This window comes from Nyctereutes procyonoides, unplaced genomic scaffold (genome assembly GCF_905146905.1).
Source record: "Nyctereutes procyonoides isolate TBG_1078 unplaced genomic scaffold, NYPRO_anot_genome, whole genome shotgun sequence".
Classification (NCBI taxonomy): domain Eukaryota; kingdom Metazoa; phylum Chordata; class Mammalia; order Carnivora; family Canidae; genus Nyctereutes; species Nyctereutes procyonoides.
This window is the reverse complement of record NW_026575037.1, coordinates 20702701-20716114: the sequence shown is the minus strand read 5'-3', so window position 1 is coordinate 20716114 and position 13414 is coordinate 20702701. Positions and strand designations below refer to the sequence as shown.

The 13414-nt window shown below is 42.3% G+C and overlaps 1 protein-coding gene across 1 annotated transcript in view; it reads left to right on the top strand.

Moving 5' to 3' along the window:
• The window catches only part of LOC129505915 (membrane cofactor protein-like), a 30532-nt gene extending 22256 nt beyond the window's left edge, over positions 1-8276 (top strand). The window contains exons 8-11 of the mRNA XM_055319272.1: positions 2540-2590; positions 3086-3121; positions 3668-3728; positions 4040-8276. Coding sequence (XP_055175247.1) covers positions 2540-2590; positions 3086-3121; positions 3668-3728; positions 4040-4049 — 158 coding nt within the window. The 3' untranslated portion in view covers positions 4050-8276. The remainder of the gene's footprint in view (positions 1-2539; positions 2591-3085; positions 3122-3667; positions 3729-4039) is intronic.
• Positions 8277-13414: the final 5138 nt, after the last annotated feature.

Below are 13414 nucleotides of genomic sequence, written 5' to 3'. Positions count from 1 at the left end.
TAAATCAGGAAGTATGACTCCTTTCAAGTTTGCTTTCTCTTTTTCATGATTGCCTTGACTGTTCCTAGTCCCTTGAGATTCTAAATGAATTTTTGGATGGATTTTTCTATTTCTGCAAAGAGCATCATTAGGATTTTGATAGCGGTTGCACTTCATCTGTAGATTGCTTTGTATCATATATACATCTTAACATTAGTAGATCCTCCAATCCATGAACACAGGATTGCTTTCCCTTTGTGTCTTTTTAAATTTCTTTCTACAATATTTTATAGTTTTTCAGTATACATGTTTATTTCAGTCTTTTACTCTTTTTGATTCAATTGTAAATGGAATTGTTTTCTTAATTTCCTTTTTAGATTGCTTCCTTTTAGTGTAGAAATGCAATTGATTTTCACGTGTTGACTTTGTCCTACAACTTTACTGAATTCATTTTTTAGTTCTACCAAGTTTGTGGTGTGTGTATGTCTCTGTGTGTGTCTGTGTAATCTTTGGAGTTTTCTATGCAAAAGATCGCGTCATCTATGAACAGAGATAATTTTATTTTTTCCCAATTTAGATGTCTTTTATTTCTTTTTTCACCTAACTGCTCTGATATAAACTTGCAATATTATGTTGAATAGAAGTGGCAAACACAGGCGCCCTCTCCTGCTTCTGACCTTTAGGGAAAAACTTTAGCCTTTCACTATTAAATATGTTGGTCATGGAGTTTTCATAAATGGCTTTTGTTAGGTTGAAAAGTCTTTCTATTCCAGACCAACTTTGAAACTGTTGTAACGTCCTCCTCTGTATTTTAATTTTAAATAGAATCATGTTGAATTCAGGCTAATTTTGAGGATATGGTAGCCCAATATTTGCTTCCACTACACAGAATATTTCCTGTGACAATAGAAAACTGTCCACAGGAAATATCAGTGGGCAGGAAGAAGGTTGTTGATGACATCAAATATAAATTTATAATTTACATACTGGCACAAAAACAGACACATAGATCAATGGAACAGAATAGAGAATCCAGAAGTGGACCCTCAACTTTATGGTCAACTAATATTCAACAAAGGAGGAAAGACTATCCACTGGAAGAAAGACAGTCTCTTCAATAAATGGTGCTGGGAAAATTGGACATCCACATGCAGAAGAATGAAACTAGACCACTCTCTTGCACCATACACAAAGATAAACTCAAAATGGATGAAAGATCTAAATGTGAGACAAGATTCCATCAAAATCCTAGAGGAGAACCCAGGCAACACCCTTTTTGAATTCAACCACAGTAACTTCTTGCAAGATACATCCACCAAGGCAAAAGAAACAAAAGCAAAAATGAACTATTGGGACTTCATCAAGGTAAGAAGCTTTTGCACAGCAAAGGATACAGTCAACAAAACTCAAAGACAACCTACAGAATGGGAGAAGATATTTGCAAATGACATATCAGATAAAGGGCTAGTTTCCAAGATCTATAAAGAACTTATTAAACTCAACACCAAAGAAACAAACAATCCAATCAGGAAATGGGCAAAATACATGAATGGAAATCTCACAGAGGAAGACATAGACATGGCCAACAAGCACATGAGAAAATGCTCCGCATCCCTTGCCATCAGGGAAATACACATCAAAACCACAATGAGATCCCACCTCACACCAGTGAGAATGGGGAAAATTAACAAGGCAGGAAACCACAAATGTTGGAGAGGATGCGGAGAAAAGGGAACCCTCTTACACTGTTGGTGGGAATGTGAACTGGTGCAGCCACTCTGGAAAACTGTGTGGAGGTTCCTCAAAGAGTTAAAAATAGACCTGCCCTACGACCCAGCAATTGCACTGTTAGGGATTTACCCCAAAGATACAGATGCAGTGAAACGTAGGGACACCTGCACCCCGATGTTTATAGCAGCAATGTCCACAATAGCCAAACTGTGGAAGGAGCCTCGGTGTCCATCGAACAATGAATGGATAAAGAAGATGTGGTTTATGTATACAATGGAATATTCCTCAGCCATTAGAAACGACAAATACCCACCATTTGCTTCGAGGTGGATGGAACTGGAGGGTATTATGCTGAGTGAAGTAAATCAATCGGAGAAGGACAAACATTATACGGTCACATTCATTTGGGGAATATAAATAATAGTGAAAGGGAATAGAAGCGAAGGGAGAAGAAATGGGTAGGAAATATCAGAAAGGGAGACAGAACATGGAAGCCTCCTAACTCTGGGAAATGAACTAGGGGTCGTGGAAGGGGAAGTGTGCGGGGTGTGGGGGTGACTGGGTGGCGGGCACTGAGGGGGGCACTTGACGGGATGAGCACTGGGTGTTATTCTGTATGTTGGCAAATTGAACACCAATAAAAAACAAATTTATTATTAAAAATAGAAAAAAATAAATTTATAATTTATGATACCACTCTTACTGAGAAACATTAGGGAAAATGAAATTATAAGTAGTTTTATACAAAGGCAAAAACCAAAAATCAGTGAATTTATGGATCTTTCAGCTTTCGTCTTTCTTTTTTACTTATTTCCATTTTTTCCCCTAGGTTATCCTGAGGCCAACGAATATCTATCAATTGACGACTTTGAAGAATTAGGTATAATTTTGACTACTAATTACTCTGCATTATGAGGGCTTGGAGTTCTACATGGACATATCTATTGTGTTCCAATTATTTGTAGTTAAGGAAGAAACAAAGTTTCACAAAATTTGACATTTACAATTATTTTAGTAGTCTAGATAAGATAATAAATGTAAGTGGTACTATGTATGGAGACCTGTAGGTAATTTACTCTAATTTAGGGAATTCTAATGGTCCTCATGAGCTTTACTAAATACCCTGGTGTAGTAGTGACAGCACAAAACAATGAAAAGTCAGATTCTGCTGAAGAGTTTCACAAAGTCCATCCTAAATCTGATAAAAAGAGTTCTGTGATCAGAATGAGCTGGACCTACTAGCACTTGTGCCCAAACTAACCTGAGCAACAGTTCTGTTGCCATAGCATATAGATGATCTGATCTAAATTAGATGCAGCTACCCCCCTGGGACCATTGTGTGCTCAATCTTCAAACTGTTTTCATTTTTTCTCAGATGTAGGCATCCTTGCTGTGATTGTTCTCACTATCCGTAAGTAGCCCAAACGCCGATGCCACTTAAATCAAAATATGACTGCCAAGAATTGCGTTATTTTTTAAATGACTTTTCAGTATCTATAGTTTATATAGCTTGAAATGAAGTACACCAGTCTAGAACAGCCTGACCTTGTATACGATACACTGATACACTACACACTACTACACTACACACTACGTTTTGCTGGTGGATGTATACCCTTTTATACTGTATGTGTCCACTTAGTAACAAAGCCTACTAAACACTACATGTGTTTTCGGGATGATTGGTCATGAGTTTGTGTCCCAAAGATGCTTTGGGTAATTTTCTAAACTAAGCAATTATTCTTCTGTGGTTTACTGTGGACTGTTCAAGTGACTCCAGGGAATGGACTTTAGATAGTGAAGAGTCCAGACAGAATGTAAAAAGATAATGTGCTTAAATAAAATAACATTTTTCTGACCACTGAAATGCAACCGACACTTACTTATTTCTGCTGCTAAATTTTGAGTCTTGGCAATCCATTCTCAGAGTTCTATGTCCTTTCCCGGTTTCTTACAGTTGTTGGCATCGTGGTACTTTGCACCTGCCTGTACAGATGTCTTAAAAGGGAGAAGAAAGGGTAAATTAAAGTATATTCCTTCCAGCTCATAATCCTTCTCACTCTTGACATACTTTTGTGCAGCTTTTTTATTTGTCCCACATGCTGTCTTTTTTGAAAACTATGCCTTTGTGAGTGTGCCATCCTGTTTGCATGTGTTTACTGAAACAATCTCTGGCTGCTTTTACTGTCACTGCACCCAGATCTCTCGCAGAGTGGCTCCAGCTATTAGGACTGCAAGAAACATTTCTGTGGGATTTGAGATTTAAAATATGTATCAAATCATGGACCATTCTGGTGCCTTCCCTACCCAGCTTTACCCTATTTCCTAGATTGGACTAGTGGCTGAGATTAGATTTAGAACTGTTCACTGTGAAGACTTGGGATGGTTATATGCACTGGAATTTTTACGATGGAAGTTTCCATCTGTCTATGCAACTCAGGTAATTATAAAAAGGTATGTAAATTCTCATGCAAATGCCCAACCTGATTTGCTTTTATTTAGAGTCGATACTTATCCTTGTTAAACTGGGGAAGGAAGAGCAGCACCATTTCATTTCCCTCTTACGTTCTCTTAATTTACTAGGTTGCCATAAAACTGATGGGGTTTATTAACATTACTGACGGGTAAGATTTACAAGGCACTGCATCAGCTCTATTCTTGTTTTTAATCTATAGAACAGCAAAAAAGAAGAGGCTTATAATAAAAAAAAAGTGTACAAGTACATATCTTCTAGGGAGAATAGAGTTTTTAAACATCAAACTTAAATTTTAATGAAATCTCTTTCAATTTAGCAAAAGACATAGAACAAATCCTAGAGCACAGACTAAGATTAGGTGCTTTGAAATGTCTGATTTGTAGTGATTTTTTTTTTTTTTTAGGAATTTTCTTTCCCTGTAGCTTTGGAAATAGATTTAAGATCAAATCTAACAATTTTTTTAAAGATTTATTTATTTACTTACTTACTTACTTGAGAGATAGAGTGAGAGAGCACAGAGGGAGAGAGAGAAGCAGACTCCCCACTGAACAGGGAGCCCCATGTGAGGCTCCATCCCAGGACCCTAGGACCATGACCTGAGCTCAAGGCAAATGCTTAACTGCCTGAAACACCCAGTCACCCCAACTCTAATCATTTTAAGGCTCTTGGTATTCATGGTTTTATGATATATTTTGTCTTTATATTAATCATTTGGTTTAGGCTATGTAAAAAAAAAGTACATTTTTTTACACAAAGAACTCAAAGTTTTTTATATTATTGCTTATCCTTTTTAAGTCACAAAGCCTTCATTTGAATCTTCAGTCTTATATTTGTAGAACACATGATATGTATATTGGATTTCTCAATCAGTAGTATATCTTCTAAATTACAAATACACAATAGTAGTGAGTAGGAAATATTGTCAGTGGACTATTTGTACAAGTCCATAAGTTTTGTGTAGAAAGAACTTCTCACAAAACAAAACAAAATAGCTCTCTGCTCCTCAGTTTTCCCTTTTTATTTAAATTCTCCTACATCAAAATACTTACTGGTTCCTTAACAAGTATTACTCTCTCCAGCTACCAATTAATGGATCTTGCAACCTGAGCCTCTGGTTTAATTTAAGATGGCAACGTTGGAGGACCCTAAACTCACCTCCTTCTCACATGCACGGAATCTACAGCTACATATAGAGCAGTTCTCTTGGAAAGAAATCTGAAAACTAACTGGATGGACTCCTATACATTTGTGGATAAAACACACATCAAGGGGCCCTGGCTGGCTTAGTCAATGGAGCATCTCTTGACCCTGGGGTCATGACTTCAAGCCCCACATAGGACGTGGAGCCTGCTTTAAAAAAAAAAAAAAAAAAAAAAAACAAAATTCACATCAAAATGGGTAGGAGAGACTGGAATAGTATCTCGCCATAAACTCCTCCAAGAGTGGTAAACCCACAGTCAGGCAGGAAACCCACAACTCTGAGCGGCTTTCTGGGAAGCAAAATGTTTGAACCCCACATCTGGCACCCCATCCTTTAAGACCTGCACCGGAGAGATGGGTCTGCAAAACATCTAGCTTTGAAAGCCAATGGGGTTTATGTCTCGCAGGCTATATATAGCAAACTGAGAAACAGTTCCTGTAGTGCTCCTGTGGATTGACTTTGGCTAACCCCCCAGGGTACAATGGAGAGGCAGCTGTCTTGTCTTCCAGTGAAAGAGACCTATTTGCATGTCTTAAAAACTTTGGCCTGGAGGGCAGGCATCTAATGTCATACACACCTAGCAGGCAACTGAAATACTCTTCAAAGCCCATGAAGGCTGGAGGGCCCCATCTTCCTGTTGTCCCTCCGCCTGGCTCTCAGCTGCTGGTATCTTTCAGAAGGGAGCTTGTGCCCACATCCGAGGCTTTGGTGCTTGTGGCTGCCACCCAGAGAATGCCCCTTGGTGGCCTGGCACGAACATCCATGGGATTTGCAAGACTGTAACAGAGAAGGAGCTATTAACTGGCTATACTCTAGGACACGGCACTGAGGCAGCAGCCAGAAGTGCCCCCCCCCCCAGTCTTTCTGTGAAAGAGGCCTATAGCTTATCCACACAGCTGAGGCCTGAGGGATTTAATTTCTGTTTAATTGATGTTTTCTGAATATGTTGCCCTTTAGGGAACGGAGGTTGGAGGTGAATATACCACTTACCAGAGTAAATCCACCTCAGAGGCAGAGCAGATGCACCAAATGGTTTCCACAAACCAGTGCATCAGTTTATCTTTTGATCCAATTAAAATCTTAAGATCTATTGAACTTATTTTCTAGTTCTAGTACTCTCATGAGTGCAACCACTAAGCCATAATGCTGACATTTTAATTTGTTTTAAATGTAGTCACCATCCTTTGATGCTGCTTTGAACTGTGCATGAATTTTGGTATGAACATCTGGCCTGTTTTCCCTTAAATGACATTTGTAGGACAACTTAGCAGAGCCTCCCTAGTAGTATATAGGTGGGGAAACAATTTTTAAAATACTCTCCATATGTAAAGAACTACAATTCAAAATAAATTATTCATTTGCAAAGAAAGTAATTTTAAAATGTTTTTGTTCAAAGATTAATGCCAAGCCTTAGGATTCATTCTTTCAACAGCTCTAAGATGTGTTTTATATATTGTTTAGTGTTAAGTGCCTTTACGAATATGTCTATGCTGCTTCTGCCCTTAAACATTACAAAACAGAAACCTGATTTTGAACAAGTTTGACTTCCTTAACTAAGAATACTTTTGGAAAATATTCTAAATAGGGTAGGATTCTATATGTTAACTATTTGTAATTTCTTGGTGATTTAAAGAAGCTAAAAAGTGTATGGCATCGGTACTGCACTTTTGAGAACTTTTTAAGCAGGCTGAGAAATCAATTAGGAATTCAGAATCAGTTGCGAACTCCTGTACGACATCAGAGAGCCCTGGCTCTCCTAACAAGAATGCCAGCCGGTGGGAAGAGTGAACACTGCGGCCTTGCAGAGGACTCTACTCTTTAAGGAAATTGGATTCCACTCTAAATTCTGGCAATGGGTCATCTTCTCCCTACACTTGAATAAAGAGGTGTCTTCCTTTAGACAATGTCATGTGAAAGGGGTGAGTTTAGCAGGAATATATCCATCAGTTAACCTCAGGTTGTATCAAAATCTTACTTTTTAAGAGCATCTCAGGCTGAGTAAAAATTCAGCCACGTATTTCAGAAAAGAAAACGGGGTTTCTGCCTTGGTCACACAAGGGGACAGAAAGAGCAAACAGCTGAAGTAGCATTTGATGCTGGGGCCCAACAGAAGGGGGCCTGTGAGTCCTCACACCAGGCAGGGTCTCTCAAAGAAGCCCCATGGGCAGAGGACGGCCCCTGGAATTCAGATGATGCTTTTCCCCTTGTTTTGTTTTGTTTTGTTTTGCACTTTTATATATTTAGCAGCACAAATTAGGCCAAAGAAATGTTTCCTGGAGAAGGATGTGATTGGGAATGGAGCGCGCACCAGAGTTAAGAATTGTCCTACAGATAAAGGCCCGTTCGTGAGGCGCTGCGAGTGTTCCCTCGGGGATCTGGGCAGGGACTTGGGGAAGAGAAGCTTGAACGTAAAGAAAGAGGAAATCTGAATTAAGCACAGCGGTGAAGTTTTATAATCCCCATGCCCAGACTTTTCAGGGACGTAGCACTTGCTTAGAAAGAAGCAAGGGATGGCTGTACTGTTTATTTTTGACAAGCCGAAATGGAGCGTCTTTCAACCAAAGATCATTATGCTTTTGAAAACAGACTTTTATAGTCGTTTCTGCTTCAGATTTAGATTTTTCATTTTAGTAGATTTATATGGCAAACGGATGTATATGTGTAAATATAAATTCTGTTTGTCAGATATTGACAAATGCGTGGGCAAACCTTTAAATGGAAAGTTCCATGGAAAGAAACGCTTGGAGCCTGTGAACAGTGTGTACAGCTGTCAGAATGGATTTGCAGTGAAAGGAGAAGCCTCGTGGGCAGGGGTCTTTACCGTTCATTGCTTGAAAAGTGGATCTTCAGATGTTGCAAAAAATAAACCGTGAGCCGTGGAGAACCGTATGGGCGGCGACGTGTGCGTTGGCAGAGTGTCCTCCCCCAGAGCACAGGTGGTGTCGCGGACCGGGCCCTGGGCGCCCTCCTCCTGCCCTGGGGCGCAGAGCTGCCGCCCTCCTCGAGGGCTTCCTGCGGGGAGACCCCAGCTGCCCCTGTCCTTGCCTGCACCTGCTGTGCACCTGCTCCCCTGCGGCCCGCAGCCCTCGGGGCCTTGGACACCTGCCTTCCTTGTCCTGGGATCAAGGCTACACTGGGGGACCCGGAAGCCCATGTCCCAACAATGAGAGCATCAAAGCTGATTTGTTTAACTAATAATAACGGTTTGCTTTTGTTCAGGGGGAAAAAAAAATCTTGGTCATTTTCCAGATTCGAGTTAAATCAGATTGTTAAACGTCCTTGATATTTTTGGAGCCACCGTTGCACATGGGAGTCACCTGGGGAGTTTTGCAGAGGCCTGAGTCCCACCTCCCAAAAGTTTCTCATGGACTTGATCTGGGATGTGGCCTGGGTATAGGGATTTTTTTTTTTTAAAGCTTCCCAAGTGATTCTAATATGCAGCTAAGGTTGAGAAGCTCTGCATTAGTGATTCTCAAGCTCCACTGCCGTTTCCACATATAAACACAGAAGGTAAAGGCTTATATTTACAAAATGCTGGGTCTTTTAAATTATTTTTTGAAAGATTTATTTTAGAAAGAGGAAGTTGGGGGAGGGGCAGAGGGAGATGGAGAGAGACTCTCAAGCAGACTCTCTGCTGAGCTCAGAGTCCCACTTGGGGCTAGATCCCATGACCCTGACATCATGACCTGAGCTGAAATCGAGAGTCAGACGCCTAACTGACCAAGCCACCCATGTGCTCCATGAAATGCTATTTTTTAAATTGAGCCTATTACATCAGAATACAGTCTGAGACATAAGATGTTGCCTAGTTAACAAAACATGGCTATTTGTGGTTGGAAAAACCAGAGGCAATCTTTCTGATAGCACTGGATGAAAATTAGGTTGTCTATAAGAAAACAATTTATTAAACTGTATTTGGCTTTAGCTAGAGACTACAGAATACTTTTTCAAATTGGCATAAAATGTACAAAGGAGCTTTTAAGGTAACTACCAAAAAGTCTCCTGTAGGAATGCTGAAGAGAGAGAGGATTGGCAGGAATCTGAATTTGCATTGTTTCAGAATATTTTTGCTTTAAAAAAAAATAGGCAGCTTTGGTATTTGAAAACTTAGTAATAATGCCTGACAGCTAACATATTAACCAAGAATGAACTTTCTTATATATTTTAATAATTGCATATTTCTACTCAAGAGCGGGATCTAACATAGTCTACTGACTCCCAGAAACGAAAAGCCAACTACCTGTGCACCTATATAATTTTTTCTCTGCTTACTTTTGCTTTAACCCTTTCCAATTCCATCCAGGAAAATTTGCACTAAAGGGAGTCAATCTTTATATCACGTAACACTGCTGCCCTCCTGTGGGCTCTCCGGGCATATGACGTTCCCGGAGTCCTTCCGACTTGGTCACTCAGAGGTTCCAGTCATCGCTGTGATTCCCAGAGGATATTTTAAATTTCATTTCGGATCTAGTATTAACTAAGCCTTTCTGTATTTCCTTCTGTGAAATTAACATTTTCATAAGGGGTAAACCCTGTTCCTGTTGCTTAAAGACGGGGAAAGTATAACTTTGGGGCCTGTAGTCAATCATTTTTCCCCTTCCTCTTTCATTTCCTTCCTCACTTAGAAAAGTGAACAAATGGCCACAAATATAGAGCATATGGAGCAAGCTCTCTTGCAAATGGGTAGTAAAATTGCTGTTCACAGGAGAAGCTGCTTATATTTACATTTTAAATAGGTATCTCCCCCTTACAAAGCTTTTTTTAAAAAATGGAATTATTTTATGTGGCAGTGGCAAGCCTTGTGCCGAACTATGGAAGCCAAGCAAGAGCTCCGGCATCCCCGTGCTCAGGGCCGGGGGCTTCGGGGCGCATCTGGCCGCCACGGCCCTTTAGGTGAGCACTTAGTCACGGTGCCTGGGGAAACGCCGCTCATCTGATCACCCAGCGCCACCTGCAGAGGCTCCTGGGAAACAGCCCCTCCGTTTGTCTTTGGCCTGGGCCTTGGGTAGCACCTGGGCAGGACCCCACGGCACCATGCTTCTCCCGCTCTAGTGTGCAGGCAGGTCTCGCTGAGACGCAGATTCTGAGTCCGGGGAGCCGGCTGGGGCCCAAGGCTGAGCCCTGCCCCTGACCTGTGATGCTACCTCTGGCGCTGAGGGCCTTGGCACGTGGGATCCGGGCGGGGCCCTCACTGTAACCACCAGCTTCCCTGCAGGGGAACCGTGGGGAAGCTGACAGCAGGAGGGGCGGTGTGACCCTGTGCTCTGCTGCCGGCCTTGGGGGTGGAGGCAGGGCCCTCGCGCCAAAGAGCGCAGCTCTGGGAGCTGGAAAAGCAAAGGAACGGATCCTCCTCGGACCTGGACCTCTGGCGGGAGCCCAGCCCTGCCAAGGCCTGGAGTCCAGCCTCGGGAAATGATGTCACACTTCCGGGACTGAAAGAAACGAGGCGGTGGTGTTTTAAGACGATGACCCTGTGAATGCTTGAGTGGCACCAAGATCCCCACGTTAAAATCCTACCCACCCCCCACCCCCACCCCAGGTGACAGGATTAGGAGGTGGGGCTTCTGGGGAGGGATTAGGTCAGGAGGGCAGAGCCTTCAAGCCTTCATGACTGGGATGAGTGGCCCTGTGAAGCGGCCCAGGAGCGACCCCTCAGCTCCTCTGGCCTGGGAAGGTGGTGTCTTGAAGCGGAACGCGGGCTCTCACCGGGCCCTGAATCTGCAGGGACCCCGACCTTAGACTTCCCAGCATCCCAGACCGGAAGTGCATGTTGTGTCTACGCTGCCCGGTCCCTGGTGTCGTCTTACAGCTGCCCAAGGAGGCTAAGACCAACCCCCAGTTGTTGTACTTGTTACAGGACACTCCTACACCCCGCCAGGGGTCCTCACACCCGTGTTGTGTAGGAAAGCCTTAGAAGCAAGCCCACAGAGGAGTGTCCGCACATCAGTCACCTGGGGAAACTTTGGGACAAAACTGTAGGTCCCGATCCCAGAACAGTATAACCAGACCCCATATGGGTGTACCCTAAAACTTGCATGGCCCTATAAACCAGATTCAAGATGTCTCTGATATCACACAAAGTACTCACTCAAGGGCCACAGTCCTTCTCCCTGAAGAGTCCCCAGGTGTAAGCCCCCCTAGAGACAAATCTGGCCAGTCACTGAACACCTTACAGAACTGGTTTGCCCTGCCCTCAAGGGTTCATAGAAACTTAGATTCACAAGTAGACCTCCTGCATCTTTTATAAAGTAACAAGAATCATCAGGCTGCTCTCCTTGACCAGCCATGTGACGTGTTCAGTTACGCAAAATTTCTCGAAGGATCCCTGACCACAGAGGTGCCAGGGCTTCAGCCCATCAGGAACCAACCTCAGTTTCCCCATCAGGAAGGAGCATCCCTCCACCCAGGCTTGAGCATTTCTCTTTTCTGTGATCTTTTCTCTCCTTTTGTTTCTTGGCTCACAGAATTGCAGTCTTGTCTTATTGGGCTGGCTTTGTTTTTAATGTGTGTATGCGTAATCTTCCATAACGTCTCAGGAAGTAGGTAAAATCTGCATCGCAAGTCGCCTTTTCATGAATGGGAAATGACAGAAGAAAAACAAAGATGTGACTAATTGATTACAGTAAAATATTTATTCAGGTCAGGATGCAGGAATAGACTCTGCACAGAAAGATAATCCAACAGCACCATTTATAGCACATACAGCACATTTCAGCAAAATGCAACCCAGGATATCAGATACATTGTAGCCATTTGTTTTTTAAAAAATACATTATGTTCTCTCTTACCTCTGCAATAAGGTATCATAGATGCAGCTAAAGAAGTTAGTGAACAAAGTGCCAGATCGTCCTTCCCCACTCTCTGCCCATCCTTCTTCCAAGAAACCACAGGCGGCCGCTCACCAGAGTTGGCATGAGGCTTCGAGGCTGCTGCTTTTCCCCCTACATCATAACCGATTTCAAATGGTGCTAGACAAAAACAGACTCTGAACACCAGGAGAAATCGGTCAGCCTGTGTAAGAGATGGGTCCGGTGGTGCTCCTGGGGGTCCTGCACTTGGCCGTGCAGGTGGCAAGTCTGACTCCAGCTGCACCGCAATGGCAGCTGAATGTTCCAGGGCATCTAGGAGCAGGTGCAGTGCTGATGTGGATGGAATCGTCCTCCGGGTACAACAGAGGAGAAAATCCCGGTATGAGTCATGATGAAATGGAAAGCTATCAGGTCAAGTTCCCAAACACCAGACAATAAGCAGTTCTGAGTCAGGAAGATACATACAAAGAGAATTAGATTAGGCCAACTATTAACCAGTAGATTCCTGGAACTCACACCTTAGGGTAGACTTCTCATGTTCACATGTAAACCCTTTCATCCCTCTGGACTTAAAACAGATCCAGACTAAAAGCACCTCTCCTTGCACTCTTGTTCCTACTCTTTATCATGTTACCTGGTCCTTGAAATCTTACCACTCTCTAGTGAGAAGAGGCAAACAAATATAAGACAATGGAAAACAGAGGGGAAAAAAAAGAATTTTCCTTAAGACTTAGGGTAAATTGCTCAAGATACCAGCCCTAGGCCTTCCTAAAAAGGAAGCTGGGGAAACCAATTAGGGACTTGCAAGAATACACAGGGAGCAGTTTGAGAGAAAACAGCAAGCCAAATAAGAATTATTTGAATGCTAGCATCACAGAATGAAGAACTTCTTGGGATGCTCAAAAATACCATATTTCCTATTTCAATGGCCCAGTTAGGCCAGAGACCTGATTTATATAATCTTCCTCACAGTAAGTGGTGATCTTGGGCTCCCCTTTAAGCCTAGAATATGATGCTAAAATATGTATGGCCTATATTTAACTGTGTAGTCTCAAGACTACTGTAACACAGTATTGCCTGGCCACTAAATAAATTTAACTCCAGAAATCATGGAAAAGGTAAGACTTTACTGGAATATCCCAGCAAGGCTCAAGGAAGTATTACATTATGTGACCCTTATAAAAATGTCCTAAAATCCACTTTACCCATTTCAGTTCT